At 44.5% G+C, this 14,421-nt stretch overlaps 1 protein-coding gene across 7 annotated transcripts; it reads left to right on the top strand.

The window, feature by feature from the left end:
* Positions 2,773 to 14,111, top strand: ITFG2 (integrin alpha FG-GAP repeat containing 2). Of its 7 annotated transcripts, XM_021394229.1 has the most exons (13): positions 2,777 to 2,895; positions 3,833 to 3,895; positions 3,987 to 4,082; positions 4,544 to 4,585; positions 5,397 to 5,565; positions 5,842 to 5,981; positions 6,358 to 6,506; positions 7,630 to 7,724; positions 10,177 to 10,230; positions 11,669 to 11,760; positions 12,264 to 12,381; positions 12,986 to 13,159; positions 13,309 to 14,111. In XM_021394229.1, exons 3-13 carry the CDS (start codon positions 4,080 to 4,082, stop codon positions 13,464 to 13,466), a joined length of 1,194 nt encoding a protein of 397 aa, XP_021249904.1. In that variant the 5' UTR covers positions 2,777 to 2,895; positions 3,833 to 3,895; positions 3,987 to 4,079; the 3' UTR covers positions 13,467 to 14,111. The 7 variants fall into 7 exon arrangements, with proteins under 7 accessions (XP_021249861.1, XP_021249870.1, XP_021249878.1 ...); XM_021394186.1 differs by lacking the exon at positions 3,833 to 3,895 and having other exon boundaries at positions 2,773 to 2,895; XM_021394203.1 differs by having other exon boundaries at positions 2,775 to 2,895; positions 3,620 to 4,082.

Genomic DNA, 14,421 nt, shown 5'->3' with positions numbered 1-14,421 from the left:
GAAGGACCGGTTTCATTTGCTTAGTATAATCTTAAGCATCAACAGTTACTGCAGGTACTTTTCGTAAGTTTTGATTCAATAATACTTGTCCTGTATATTTGAAAGCTGCTTTATGTTGTACTAGAGCACAGCTGCCTCTAAATTGAACATTTATACATGTTCAGTACATGGGGAGAATCCTACAGATGCATGGTTGCCCAACCTTTTGCCTTGGCTGCATTGAGCAAACAGGAGTTGTCATGGGTTGCATATAAAATATACAAATTCAACATATTCAAGTAACAAGTCCTTTTTTAAAATGTATTTTTATTAAAAAACAGCAACAAAAGCATAAGGCTAGTGGGATGTTTGAGCTTGTTTTTGTGAAACTAATGCATCAGGCTAGTTCAGTGGCAGTGGTTGCCATTCCTAGTGAGTTGAAAAGAGTGAGAAAATGGAGTCACAAATATACCAGAAAATGATGGTTTTTCTTTTCAAATCATGAAACCTAAATTCTTCTATCAAAACAGAAAGCAAGGCTGCATATCTTTCACTGTTCACAGGACTGCGTTTAGCCAACATATCAAAATACATGAAATTATTTTCCATAACTTGAACTTGCTGGAATTTAATTTCCATCACCGTCACTGTCTAAAATACAGCACAGATAAGGTGATTTTCACCTTGAAAATACATGATTTAGTGGATCAGATGGAAAGTTGCCTACTGTATATTTGTTTTGGTTGGAAGCAGAGGTATGTATTCTTTTCTAATTCATCGAGTATGAAATAAAGCTATCAGTATGCATAGACCTGATACCTTCCCAAGTGGATGTAAGGATTGGGAGAATACATAAATGGCAGATTGGGAATTAGGATGGAGCTGGTGAGGGGCCTGGAACACAAGTCTTATGAGGAGCAGCTGAGGGAACATATTGTTTAGTCTGGAGAAGAGGAGGCTCTGGGGAGACCTCTGCAACAGCCTTGAAAGGAGGTGGGAGGCCTTTCTTCAGTGACATGAGGTAAAACAACTTTATACACAAGTAGATAGTGATAGGACAAGGGGGAATGGTTTAAAACTAAAGGAAGGGAGAGTAGATCAGATGTCAGAGGAAAGCTTTTTTTTTTTTAAACTGAGGGTGGTGAGGTGCTGGAATAGGTTGCCCAGAGGTTGTGGATGCCCTGTCCCTGGAGGTGTTTAAGGCCAGATTGGATGGGGCCCTGTGCAATCTGATTTAGTACTTGATGTAGTGGCTGGCAACCCTGCCTGCGGCAGGGGGGTTGGAACTTGATGATCCTTGAAGTCCCTTCCAACCCAAGCCATACTATAATTCTATGACAGTATATTTGTTATCAGTACCTCTAATGAAAATGGTAATTAGAGCCATATCTGTAGCATCAGTACCTTAATCTATCACTAAAACATAAAATTTGAAATTAGCAGCTTTACTCTCCAAAAGTTCTTTTAATAGATTTTCCTGTTTCTTCAGTTCAGCTGGCTCTAGTCTGATGAGACAAACTGATTTTAGAAATTTTTTTTTAATCAAGACACACTATATCTGCTATGGTTTCTATCTGTTGCTTAACAAACTCACCATCACCATTTGTTTTGGAAACACTTCCTATCACATAACTAGCTTTTATAACAGACCATTTGAGTTTTAACTTAAAAAAAAAAAAAAAGTTTTGTTGAGGTGACAGGCATTTTTCAGTTCTGTTATTTTATCTTTACAAAGTATTCCTTGATAGGCATTGAGTTTGGCAGCATGTTTCTGCATATGTCTTTTCAAATTGTAATCTTTGAAAACTGACACTATTTCCTTGCAAATTAAGTGCAACACCATAGTATTTGTCAGTACTGCACTGTGCTCCTCATGTCTTGGAGAATAGGTGGGTCAGAGCTGCTGCCATGATGACACAGCAGCAGGGGCCAGGGCCACAGTGGGAGCTAAGCTGGGCTGGGCTGCGTGCGGCCCACAGGTTGGACATGCCTGCACTAATGGAACTGGAGTAGTCAAGTTCCCATCTCAGTAATGCAATTCAGATGATAGAACAGCCAGGGAGATTTTTTTTCCCTGTTAGGTATACTTTACTGAAGTAATGAGAAGAATTTTTAAACTTTTGCTGTAGTTGATAGTAATGGTGAAAGGGAAGCATTTTGATTCATACTGTGAATTGGGCCATGAGCGGAAGTGCTTTGTAGAGCTATGTAGAGTTTTCTCAGTCAGGAATACAGAATAATAGATCACCAGAAAGGGGAGCAGGGATGTCGAGCAAGAGTCCTTTTTCTCCAGCAAGAAAATACTGATTTGTTCAGAATTATTACAGGAAATCGAGTATACCTGTGGCTGAAGCTGTTGTTGCTGTGGAAGTGGTGGTCAAATGTTGAAGAATTAGAAACTTACTAACCATTTGAAAAAATTTCACAGAGATGACAGTTCTTAAAGTAAGGGGTCTTTGCAGTACTCCATACAGTATTGAGGAATTTTTAGAGGCAGTGGATGCACTGCCTACAACATAAGCGAGAGGAAACCACTTCCTGCACCCGATCAAGAATCACGCAGCTGCTCCGCATGACGCGGTAGGGCAGTCTCACGACAAAAAAGAGCCTAGTCGCGTAGCTCAGAACACCAGCTCCTACCGTCGCAGCATCGTGAGGAGACCACAGCTCCGCTCCGCCCCTCCGCTACCTCCGCTCTGACGTCACCCCCTCGCTTGAGCCCGCGGAGCCGCCGTAGCCTTCCCGTCGTTCCAGCCTGGAGGGCAGGCCGGCACGGGGTGTGTGTGTGGGGGGGGGGGAGGGGGTGGCGGCGGCGGCGGTATGCGGTCTGTCAGCTACGTGCAGCGCGTGGCACTCGAGTTCGGCGGCAGCCTCTTTCCGCACGCCATCTGCCTGGGGGACGCCGACAACGACACGGTGCGGCCATGACGCGCTAGGGTGGGCGGCGCGGGGCGAACCTAGCGGAGCTACGCGGGGAGCTGCTGCGCGCAGCGGGCGGGCGGGCAGAGAGGGTCGCTCGTAAACGGAATGTTACCGTCACCGTGGGTTACGGCCGATCAGCGTTTGCGGTGGACATCGTAGGCACCACGGGTTGTAAAGTTGTTAGGGAAATTAACTTTTGGTCCCCGGGAGGGAGGCTGCCACGATTGCACGACTGGAAATGTAGAGCTGTGGAGAAACAATGCGTTGTAGTGCAGTGGATCACAGATGGAATAAAGTCGAGATTAAGGGTCCTTCGATCTGTATGATGGGCTGATGTGTGTCAGGACTATTCGTGTCAGCTCCACGAATAGCTGTTTTTGATATGTCTGATATGGCTGTAATTAGGAAGAGGTTAGTTTGAACGCATATATGAGGATTGTCTCCACGGACAAATCTTATTATAGCCCTATGCTGCTATCCTCGAAAGCGTTATAGCAAGCAGTGTGAACTAGTGTTACATGGGGTTATGTGCAAAGAGAGTTAGGAAATGCAAAAAGTTGAAGTGGAAACGTAATGCAGAGGATGGGATGTCGTAAGTGGGCTTATTAGCAGGAGGAGATGGTGACTTTTCAGCAGTCGTCTGTCAGGAAGTAATCTCTACTTAGCTAGTTTGCCAGTGAGACTGAACATCCAGTGTAAATGTATTATGTTCTTGCAGACTTTTCCCGGAGGTTTATTTTCTCCACACCTTCCTCAGATGAATCAAGAAAGTCCAAGTCAATCTGAAGAACAGAAGACGGGGGAATTGATGATTGTTTTCAGAGATAATGGCTAGAGAAGCAGTGAATATTAGGATGTTGTTCTTTGGAGCCACTTTCCAGCTGTTTTGTCTGCTTGTATAAAATGAGGGCTCTTTATTTTTTTTTCCTAGACCTTGCCTACTCATTCAGGGTTTTAACTCTTGTTATGTTTTGCTGATTCTTATCCAATTCAGGTATGAATTCTGTAATTCTCACAGTGCTGGGAGTGCTATGTTACTGAAATTGTGAATAACTTCTTACTAACCCTGTTCTCTTCTCTCTCAGCTGAATGAACTAGTGGTAGGAGACACCAATGGGAAACTTTATGTGTACAAAAATGATGATAGCAAACCCTGGACTGTACGATCCTGCCAAGGAATGGTCAGTTCTTGACAAAGCTTTTAACTGGTTGGGCCTTTTAGTGTGTGTACATACTATTGTCCTTGATCGCTGCTTTGCAATATGAAAGCTAGAGAGCAGTGGCAACCAGAACTGCTTCTGATGCCTTTCATCTAGTGATGTAAGACCCTCTTTTGCTTACAGTGAGCCGTTGGGTCTAGAAATTATAAGCAAAGTACTGAACAAACACAGGAACTGTGTTGGGGCTTCTCCCACCTTGAGCCTGTTCCTGCGCACTGTGAATTTTGCCCCAGAGCTCTGGGCAGTTGTGTGGCTGATGTGTTTCTGTCCTGGGTTGTTCTTTTTGTCATTAAAAAGGCTGTTTGAGTTCACGAGACTGTTTGTGAGGAGAGCAGGGGGTAGGGCAGGGGTTTATCTAAAAGTGCTTCTTTGGGTTGCCTTCTCTCATAGATGGACTCTTAAGGCCTTCTTTTCTCTTGCAGCTTACGTGTGTTGGTGTGGGAGATGTATGCAATAAAGGAAAGGTGAGAGCAACCAAACTCTCCCCATCTGTGTCTGTAGGGTGAGTGGGAGGTGCTTAGGAGATTTAGGTCATGTCTTGTCTGGAGTGTGGAGGAGAACAGATGGTAGGTGTTTTCTCTTCAAGATCTGCCCTCATGCACAGAATTTTAACACTACTATTTTAAAACTGTTTTTCTGTTTATATGTAACCTGCATCTCATCTGTCTGTGAACATTGTGCAAGTCTAAGTGAGCAAAGAGATCTTATATTTAGGAAGCACTACTTTAAAGCACATCCTCCTGTGTGAGTGCCACGAGGCTTCAGGGGTTTAGGGATTACTCCTTTTCCTCAGTGGCTTTTATCTTGCTGGACTGGGCCCTACTATGGGTCATGGCTCTTCTGCTGTTTGACTGTGTGTGTTTAAGGTCACCTAAACAAGACAGCCACAGAATAGTACTAGACTTCTAAGTAAATTCCGGTGAGTCTAATATGACTTCTTGTGGGGACTTGCTATTTTTGAGAGTTAAACAAATGACTAAGAAGTCAGAAATTCTCACTTTAGGCATCCTGCCTAAAATACTGTGCTCCAGGGGAGAGCAGAGCTGAAATGAGGTTTGAGAAAGCCACATATTGGAAATTGTGCACACACATCAGCTTGATATCCTATTCTGAAAATGATGAACAAGAAGTTTGGACCCTTCAGGACCTGAGTGGTTTGCATACTGGCCAAAAATAGTCTCTTATTCCCTTGTAGCAGTCATTCATCTTCCCTTGCCCTGCTACAGTTTTTAAAAGAAAAAAAATAATACAAAGACTGTTCTCCTTCTCTCTTAGAATCTTGCAGTGGCAGTAAGTGCAGAAGGTTGGTTTCATCTCTTTGATCTGACTTCCCCTTCAAAGCACCCGGATGCTTCAGGCCACCATGAGTTAGCGGAAGAGCAGAAGCCAGTGTTCAAGCAACATATTCCTGCCAACACCAAGGTCATGCTGATCAGTGACATAGGTGAGTGGGGCAGCGAGGATGGGAGTGCAGGGTGAGGGAATTTGGGGGTGTGAAGTGGAGATGGGGAGAGAGAAAGTGTATGGAACACGCAGAAGAAAATGACTACCTAGCTGAAACAGTTGCTTGAACAAAGACAGTCCAGTCCTTGAGAGGAGCAAGAATTTCAAAATTTTCGCGAAGTGTGAGTTCTTGTAACAGGATTAGGATCCTGGATGTTGGAGATTTTGCAGTTACGAAGGCCTAAGAGAGCCCTTCTGTCTCCTGGTTTCCCTGCAGATGGAGATGGGAAGTGTGAGCTGGTAGTAGGTTACACTGACAGAGTGGTGCGTGCCTTCCGCTGGGAGGACTTGTCGGAGAATTCAGACCATGTCTGTGGGCAGCTGATCCTACTGAAGAAATGGCTGCTGGAAGGTCAGGTAAGGATACAGGAAGAGGCACAAAATCTCAGTCCTATCAACAAAGTAATTGTTATCTTGATGGCTTGAAAGGAGATTTGCCCAGCAGTTGCCCTGTGCATGCTGGGAAGCTGGTGTGATGTTCTGGGAAGCCATTAGCTTCTCTCACCTGACTAGAGAACATTTTCCACTATGGGTGTCGCTAAGTGGATTTTGCTAGGTGAAGATACCTTTTACCTGGATATTTTGCCTATAGCTGGCTCTGTTTAGCTCATGCTCAGCTTCTGTGAGAAAATCTGCAATAGTCAGATTTAGGTACAAGGAGCACAGTGGAAACTTCTAGGTTATATAAGGTTCTCAGTTGAACTCTATCTTTGTTTATCCTGTGCCAGTACAGGTGGATAGCCTTTCTGTGAACCCAGGCCCTGATGGCTTACCAGAGATGATGGTGTCCCAGCCAGGCTGCGGTTATGCCATTCTGCTGTGCACCTGGGACTCTGAGCAGCAACCCATGACAGAAGGAAGAGACAGCTCTGCCCCAAGCAGGTGAACAGTGACTGCATGGAGTAGATGAGGAGATTCTGCTACAGATGCCTGTCACAAGAGGGCACCACCACCACTGCCTTTCTCAGGGGGAATGCTGTCATCCTGGAGAAGCCAGTACCTGCTATGAACTACCTGCTGGGAGTTCGTGACTTAAGCTCACCAGCACCCAAGTGCCCATGAATTCAGGTCTCTTTCCTAGAGATGACTACTACTGTTTTTCTTGTGTCCCACTCTTCTTCTCGGGTTGGCCAAGGAGAGAGTGATCTGGATCTCAAGAAAGAGGAGTAGTCAGGGGAGCTGTCTAATGATGGGAAGGGTGGCATCTGTAAGGCTGAGCCAAGGCCAATTAATCTGAAGCCCTGGTAAGACACTACTGGTTTCTTCCAGGTAGGGCAGGATTTCCTAATAAGAACATGGGAGCCAGTGCTGTAAATTACAAGCAGAGAAGTCAGGATGAGCAGTGAGTTTATTTTCCTTGTCCCTAGAGGGACTACTATTCAGGCACTCCTGTGCTGTTCTGTGAGATGTTAAGGCAGACCCAGAAAACCTACAGAATGGGAGCAGGGCAAGTTTTGATGTCTTAGAGACCTTAATGAAATGTAAGTAATCACCTGGCCAGAACCCAGGCCCAGACATGATCTCTGACCAACTTGTTCAACCACAGGCAGACAGTTTTCCTGAACGAATAGCATTCAGGCATGTGTGACAGTAAATAAGTTAAAAAATAAAATCACCGATGTCCTTGTTTAGAATAGGTGTTTTATTGACCTCCTTGAGTTCTTTCCAGTTTTCTGATGCTACAAATCATTAGGTTTTGTTTTTTAATCATTAGCAAATTTCTGTCATTCCTGAGGTGGTGTGCTTTCTTTTCATTGCTTTTTGTCAGCAAGTAATCCTTCTGCTAATGATTGAAATGCTCCCTACTTAGAGCAATCTCTGTCATTTTTTGCTTTTGGGATAGCATGCTGTTCCTGAGTATTTCATTAAAGGATTAGCCTGTGCACTGACTCTATCCATCTCTGGACTTGGAGAGTTCTGGAGTACTCTGCTCTTGAGATTGTTCTGACACAGGTCCAGGCATGATCTCCTAACCCTTCCTGATGTCTGCCTCTTTTCTCCCTAGAGAGGCCCCTGTTCGAGATGTTATTCTCCACCAAACATCTGGCCGGATTCACAACAAGAATGTTTCCACTCATCTGATTGGTAGCATTGGCCGAGGTGAGAGGTTAGGAGCTTGGGGTCTCTGCCTCATGAGTTGTCTCTGATGTTTTTTCAATATAGCAGTTCAGCATGAAATCAGATTTCCGGTGGCTGAAAATTAAAAATTTTGTGAGTTAGCAGCTAGAACAGAAGGATCTCATCTCCTGTTGGTCAGCCTCCAAAGAACAGCTGCATATTTGCTTTTGAACTTTTTACAGCCTTTGGTCCTTCCCTTGGTTACTATTCACCCAGCACAAGTTTCCCTGCATCCTCCACTTGTTTGCATTTACTCATCTCGAATGGCTACAAAGTCCTGCTCCTGCAGATATACCAGATCCTTGCTTTTGCATGACTGCAGCTTATGCCCCCTTCTTACTGACCTAGATGCATCTCTTCCTTTCCACAGCCTCATTTTTATTCTTGCATTTGAGCACTTGATTCCTAGTACCTGTCCTCCAGCAGCTATATCCTGCCCTTCCCTTACCTATGGAGTCCCAACCCCTCTGGAGCTGCTTCCATATTTCATTTATGTCTCTGTCCTCTGTCTCCTTTGAGTTTATACTGTTCAACTGTTACCTACAGCTGCTGGCTTCTCTCAGCCCTAACCCACTGCTGTTGTATCCAGACATTTCTTACATGCTGCCAGTGCTTCCCTCGTGCAACTGGTTTGTGGTCTGGTCTGTGCCTTGCCCACATGCTGAACGCTGTTTTGGTGCATAGAGAATGCAAGTTTCACACTCCCTTGGAGCGTATGGGCATAATGCAAGAAAGAAGAAGATTCAATGCACAGGTCATTTTCCCTCCTTGTCTGGAACTGGCTGGAATTGATCTGCATTTGTATTATCATCTGCAGTGCTGTCTGAGGAGGACTTAGGCTGTCCAATGTGATTAGAGCTGAGAGAGAAGGACAACTGACTGAACCCCCCTCCCCTTTACCCTGTTCCATAGGGTACAATTCCTACCCAGTTGCTAAGCTTGTCATATCTGCAGCGTCTCAGCTGCTACAAGTACCATGATCACTGGAGCATGAAATCAGTTATTTCAGTGTATACAAAATCTTGCATGTAATGAGAAGAACCTGTTAAGAATGAAGACGTGCAGAATAAGGGATGAGAAGCTTGTGAAAAGTTCCTTGGTGCTGGAGCAGCAGTAATGAGACAGCTAGAGTGTGTCGTGCTGACCAGTTTGTAGAGGGCACAGCAGATCATTTAGAACTGAGTCTGTCTGGATGAATGTCAGCTACAGGCAGTATAGCACCCAACTGGCTAACTGTTTGCTGTGAGCTACCCTGTAGAAATAGGGTAGTCTGTGTTCTGGGGTGTTTGTAGCCTGGAGCTACGCATGGGCGGCAGAGGTAGGCTTGCAGTACAGTGTCATTTTGGCCAAACTGTCTGGGGAAAGCATGAAACTGCTTTCAGCTCTGCTGGCTTGCCACTGACTGCCAGGTTTCCTGGGTTGCTGCAGACCTCAGGGAGACCATGCCTCTTTCCACACTGTCTGCAAACAGAAAATGCAGCTGTAGTTGAGTAAGCTCCAGCCTTCCCCCACCAAGTGTGACATCACTTTCAAAACTTTATCTTGCATGTCTCTTCTGACTAATGGCCAGGTAGAGAGTTTTCTTGAAGTGGTGGTCAGGAAAGTCTTGTCTTCAGGTTTAGTTAGTCCTGCACGCAAATGTGTGATACACAGGCTTTGGAGAGGAACTCTTTGCAGGAAGTTCACAGCTGTAGGAGCATAGACTGGGTGCATGAGCATTGAGACAGATGTCTAATCTACTCTCAAAGCAAGAGCTCTGTAGCATCTGATCAGTGTTTTCTGAGTGGGAACCACAGTTTCTGTGCAGTTTTCCTCTAGTGAAAATGATAATATTGGTATCATGATCTCTACAGACTCATTCAGGAGCTGCCGTGAAGGTGCTTTTGTGCCACTGTGACTGAGGTGTAGTCCTCCTAGTGGGATCTGTTTTTTCCCCTTGTTTCTGGAACACCTGAAGGCCACATTCCTGTCCCTGAAGGAAACAGTGAGGGTACCGTTGTAATATTCATTTAGCTTAGGCTATTATCCACATTGTCCCTTTGTGATTATTGTGCCTGTGTTTGTGCATTCTGGGAGCCAAGAGGGTATGATGATGTTAACTACAACCAGAACTGCTGAAGGCCTGCATGCATATGGCATAAACAAACTCCTAGAAGCAGTCAGCATCGCCAGACATGCCCATATCAATGCAAACTAAAGATGTTGGATTCTTGGGTTTGCACTGACAGATGTGCCTTCCAAATAAAAGCTGGCATGAGGTAGGATTGGTTGCAAGACTGCAGATATCTGTTATGCAAAGTTTCAAGACTAGGTAAAAAAAAAAAAAAAAGGTAGTCTGGGTCGGCTTGTTGTTTTGAATCTTTTTTTTTTTGGGAGAAGGAAGGAACAATGCTCATAAATAGGTTTCAGCTGTAATTCTCTTCTATATTTACAGGCTGCTCCAGTGTGGGTAATGGCTCGGGTCTCTTTGCCCTATGTACTCTTGATGGTAAGTCCTACCACCTTCCTGGAAGAAGAGCCTGTCCCTAATTCAAAGTAGGGAACAGGTGCTCAGTGCTTTTGATTTTGAAAGAAGAGGAAACTGGGCTTCAGAAATGTTTCCTGATGCAGGCAAGAGAATATGACTCTTGCTCCTTCTGCTGATGTGGGTTTTTTTTGTTTTTTCAAGGTCTTAGCATTTGTCTTTTTTGCTCTCTATTACAGTCCCTTCATCTGTGGATTTCAAAGCATTTTACTCGAATGGCTCCATGGCCTATGGGGATAGAACTGTTAAAGCTGTGCTGCAGTGTGCAGGCTGGAGAATGAATAGGTTAAGTCGTTGGCCCAAAACTGAAAGCTTGAAACTAGAATTAGCATCTGCTTACTCCTAAGCCGCATGCTTACCCAATATTTAAACAACTCTTTGAGATGCCAATTCAGCAGTGCAATTCATGTAAACAAGAGCCTGTAAACCATAGCAGAGAGATGCCCTTGTACTTGAAGGGATTTGAGTTGTTTCCAAAAGCAATAAAGGAAATGGATGCTGAAACTCAAGTATTGGTAGAGAAGATCTTGCCTCGTGCTGCCCTGGGGCCATGTTTTTCTGCTCCATTGCAGACTGAGAAGTGATAGGATAGACTTAATCTAATAAACTGAATGGAGGGATTCTGTTCAAAAAGCAGCTGTATGGAGACAAGGTGCTGTATATCTCTGTTCCCAGATAGGCAACCTGGTCTGTATGGGCCAGATGTCCATCTACCCTATGATGTCCTGCTAGGGAGTTTCTGATTCTTATTTGGCCCTTAACTGCGAAGCTGCCTCAAGGGGCAAGGCTTTCAGTCACGCTGTAATTCCTTCATGAGCCTTACTGAGACTGGAGGGTGCAGTGAGGATAGGTTCATGTTTATGTTGTATGACCTTCTGTCACACGGATATGCATCTCCCACTAGCTTCCAGCACCTTACCTGGTACTGTCACAGTACCTCTGGGTAATAGGAAAATGGTATGAGGTAAGTGTCCAGCATGGTTTTAGCATCCAGGAGGCCACTTCTATACTACTAGCCAGTCACTTCTCAGCTGATACCTGCTCTCTTGAGATTGTGTGATCTGTGGGACATGGTGAGAAGATTCTAGTTTACGTTGTCTCATGTGAGACCTGTTGATGTACTGTACCCAGGGAGCATGTTTTGGAGAGTTTTCTTTTTATCTTAGGGTGCAAGCCAATTAGCAGGGCTGCTGCCATTTATTCCTGTTTCCTGTTACTGCTGAAAATATAACGAACTACCTTCCCTCCCAGAAATGAGACTGTGCTATCAGCTACAGTTTGTACTTTGCTCTCCCCTCCATCTGCAGACCATGAGTGCTGAAGGAGTACACAGGGCCCAGTGTTAGCAGACATTGTGCTTGCTTTTAATATTTTCAAGACAATCTTTTTTTTTCCCCTTCAGGGACGTTGAAACTCATGGAAGGGGCAGACAAGCTGCTCTGGTCTGTGCAGGTTGATCACCAGCTATTTGCGCTGGAAAAGCTGGATGTTACTGTAAGTACTGTATGAATAGGTCTGAGAGTGAAGGAGTGAAGACAAAAAATTCAGCATAGCATTTCTGTGCATAAATTTAGGAAGGGCAGAGAGAGTATGACTGAGCTGAAAAAATGCTGGGATTATCACAGGATGATACACAGAGAGCTCTGACTGTGCCAGTGCATTCTGCACTCGTGTCAGTCTGCCTGCCTCCAAGAGGTTGAGTTGTGTCTGCCTGTTTGACCTAGTGAGCACTGCACCCTGCAATGAATTTTTCCATCCCCTAACTGCTCTTTTATCTCACTGCAAAATCGAATAGTTCTGCAAATTGTCAATACCTCAGTTGTCTACAGGCCCATGGGATACATAAGGATTGTGATAGAGAAAGAAGAGATGGTTTCCAAGTTAATGAAGAGTGTTGTCTTGTTCATTTAGTAGTGTTCTGCCTCTGAACAAGCAGAAAGATTCTTGACTGCCTCTGGGAATAGTTGATGTCTGTGCTAATCTTACTGTTCCCACAGGGCAATGGGCACGAGGAGGTAGTTGCCTGTGCATGGGATGGCCAGACATACATCATCGACCACAATCGCACAGTTGCCAGATTCCAAGCAGATGAGAATGTCAGTGCATTCTGTGCAGGTGAGGATCTTGACTGCAAAGCTAGCCCTCACAACATTTCTCCATCAAAGCTACTGCTCTCCTCTGGGGAACCTGGGATCTTTTGTCTGTCTGCAATGGGGAATAATGTTCCTGGGGTGTATATTCTGCAGGAAGAGGCACAGCTAGTCTTCCTTCTGGTAGGATTGGGAAAAGCAGAATGAGTGGGAATGATGCTGGGGTATGGCTGTGATTGGTTTAGTTGAGTATTTTTTTTCCTGTCCAGTCTGAGTGTGCTGCAGTGTTTTCTTCTCCACTGCTTTTTAATTTGCAGTCTCTAAGCTGTTCTCGCTTGGAGATACAGACCCTCATGGAGCCAGCCTGATCCTTGACTTTGCTAATTCCTCTCGCTCAGACTTGCAAAAAGCAGCTTACAAATCCACAAGCTGCATACATTATTGACAGTTTCGAGACAACTGGACCATCTATGGGGGGCTTAACATAGCCAAGTCTATCTCTGTTCTTCCCTTGAAGGTGCTTGCTGCTCTCTGCTAATGTTTTTGTTATCTCATCATGAGAAGTTATCCATTTGCCTTCTTTGTCTTTTGAGAAGTAGACAGATTCTCCATAATTTTGCTCTTTGTAGGCTTATATGCATGCAAACAAGGAAGCAATAGCCCCTGCCTAGTTTATGTCAGCTTCAATCAGAAGATCTACATCTACTGGGATGTGCAGCTGGAGAGAATGGAGTCCACCAACCTGTTAAAAATCCTGGAGGGTGACCCAGAGTTTGACAGTCTCCTGCAGGAGCTGGGTGTAGGTGAGTGCACAGAATGAGGGATGTACAAGAAAAAAGAGAGGAAAAGCTGCTGGCGCTAGAGAACTGGAGTTCTGGGTACTTCTTGAGGAGAAGGGCTACTACCTTTTGAGAATCCCTGCCAATTGTCTTTCTCTTTTTTTTTCCTGTAGAAAAAGGTGATGTTTCTGCAATCCAAGATCTGATTTACAAAACACTGTATTTTCCTGAGAAACTACAGCCTCGCAGCCCCTTGCAGTGTCAGAATCCTGCTGGAACAGACTCTTCTGCCCACCACACTGTCGTCCAGAATCCCTTACAAGACTCATAAAAGTTAGCATCTTCCATCCCATCGGAAACTCTCTTCTGACTGGAATCCAACATTCACCCTGCATGATAATATTCTTTTCCCCTCTCTGTCAAGGCCTTCCTTCATGCCAGATTCACCACGGAAGTGCTTGGCTGTAGGCTTAAGTGAAGGATGTGAGTTGATTTGCTTTTAGCTGAGAAAGCTACCAGGACAGCAAGAGTCCAGGGTTTTGCTCACTGGCCTTACATTGTCAGTTTCTCTGCCAGTAAAAGCACGTTATGAGTGACTATGAAAGAGTACTGAGGACATAAATGTGGGAGAGAATAGCCAAGCTTAGTCTCAGTTTAGGCCTGTTTTTACCACTGCTCTGGTGGTTGTTTCTGAGTTCCTAGGAGGAGCTGCCGGTGCCTTTCCATGTGCTGCTGTTCTTTTTTTCCCCATCTCAGCTTGTCTCTTTGATCTCAGCTTAATTCAGATGGGAGCAACAGGCTCACTTGCTCACTTGTGTTACATCTATATCTTCTCTCATTTGTATAATGTTTTACTGGATATGCATAATAGATGGAGCAGTCCGTTCACCATTATGGCAGCCTGAGAGGGTTGGATGGATATGAGAGCAAATATTAATTTAGTGATTTTGTGTTAGCAAATGATAACATTTAAAGATCTTGAAGGCTGTTTTTTTGAAAGCTTGCTGTGCTATGCTCTGCAAAATATCCAAGAGCTGTCCTAACAGGGAGAATGAATTTTGTGTGGAGGAAAGGGGTGTCTTGCCATTGGGTCAAATAGTCTGTTACTCTGTGTGGGAGGGCAGGACTTTTTACATAGTGCTGCAGCGCTTTTTTTTTTTTTTTTTTTTTTTTTTTTAAATGTTCTTTACAACATTTGCAAAACATTAGAGGTTTAAGCAAGTGCAACGGACTTAGGCACTCTAAGGATGTACAAACTGAGAGAGAGGGTGGGATCTAAAGGCACA

The sequence above is a fragment of the Numida meleagris genome, chromosome 1 (assembly GCF_002078875.1).
Source record: "Numida meleagris isolate 19003 breed g44 Domestic line chromosome 1, NumMel1.0, whole genome shotgun sequence".
NCBI classification, from domain to species: domain Eukaryota; kingdom Metazoa; phylum Chordata; class Aves; order Galliformes; family Numididae; genus Numida; species Numida meleagris.
The sequence above is the reverse complement of the archived record's forward strand: the minus strand, read 5'-3'. Positions and strand labels throughout refer to the sequence as shown.

Bases quoted from the DNA above. Each gene is read 5' to 3' on its own strand.
- ITFG2 (XM_021394186.1), top strand. From the start codon at position 2,800: ATGCGGTCTGTCAGCTACGTGCAGCGCGTGGCACTCGAGTTCGGCGGC. The intron at 2,896-3,986 runs GTGCGGCCATGA...CTTCTCTCTCAG, and splicing joins GGGACGCCGACAACGACACG to CTGAATGAACTAGTGGTAGG. The intron at 4,586-5,396 runs GTGAGAGCAACC...CTTCTCTCTTAG, and splicing joins ATGTATGCAATAAAGGAAAG to AATCTTGCAGTGGCAGTAAG.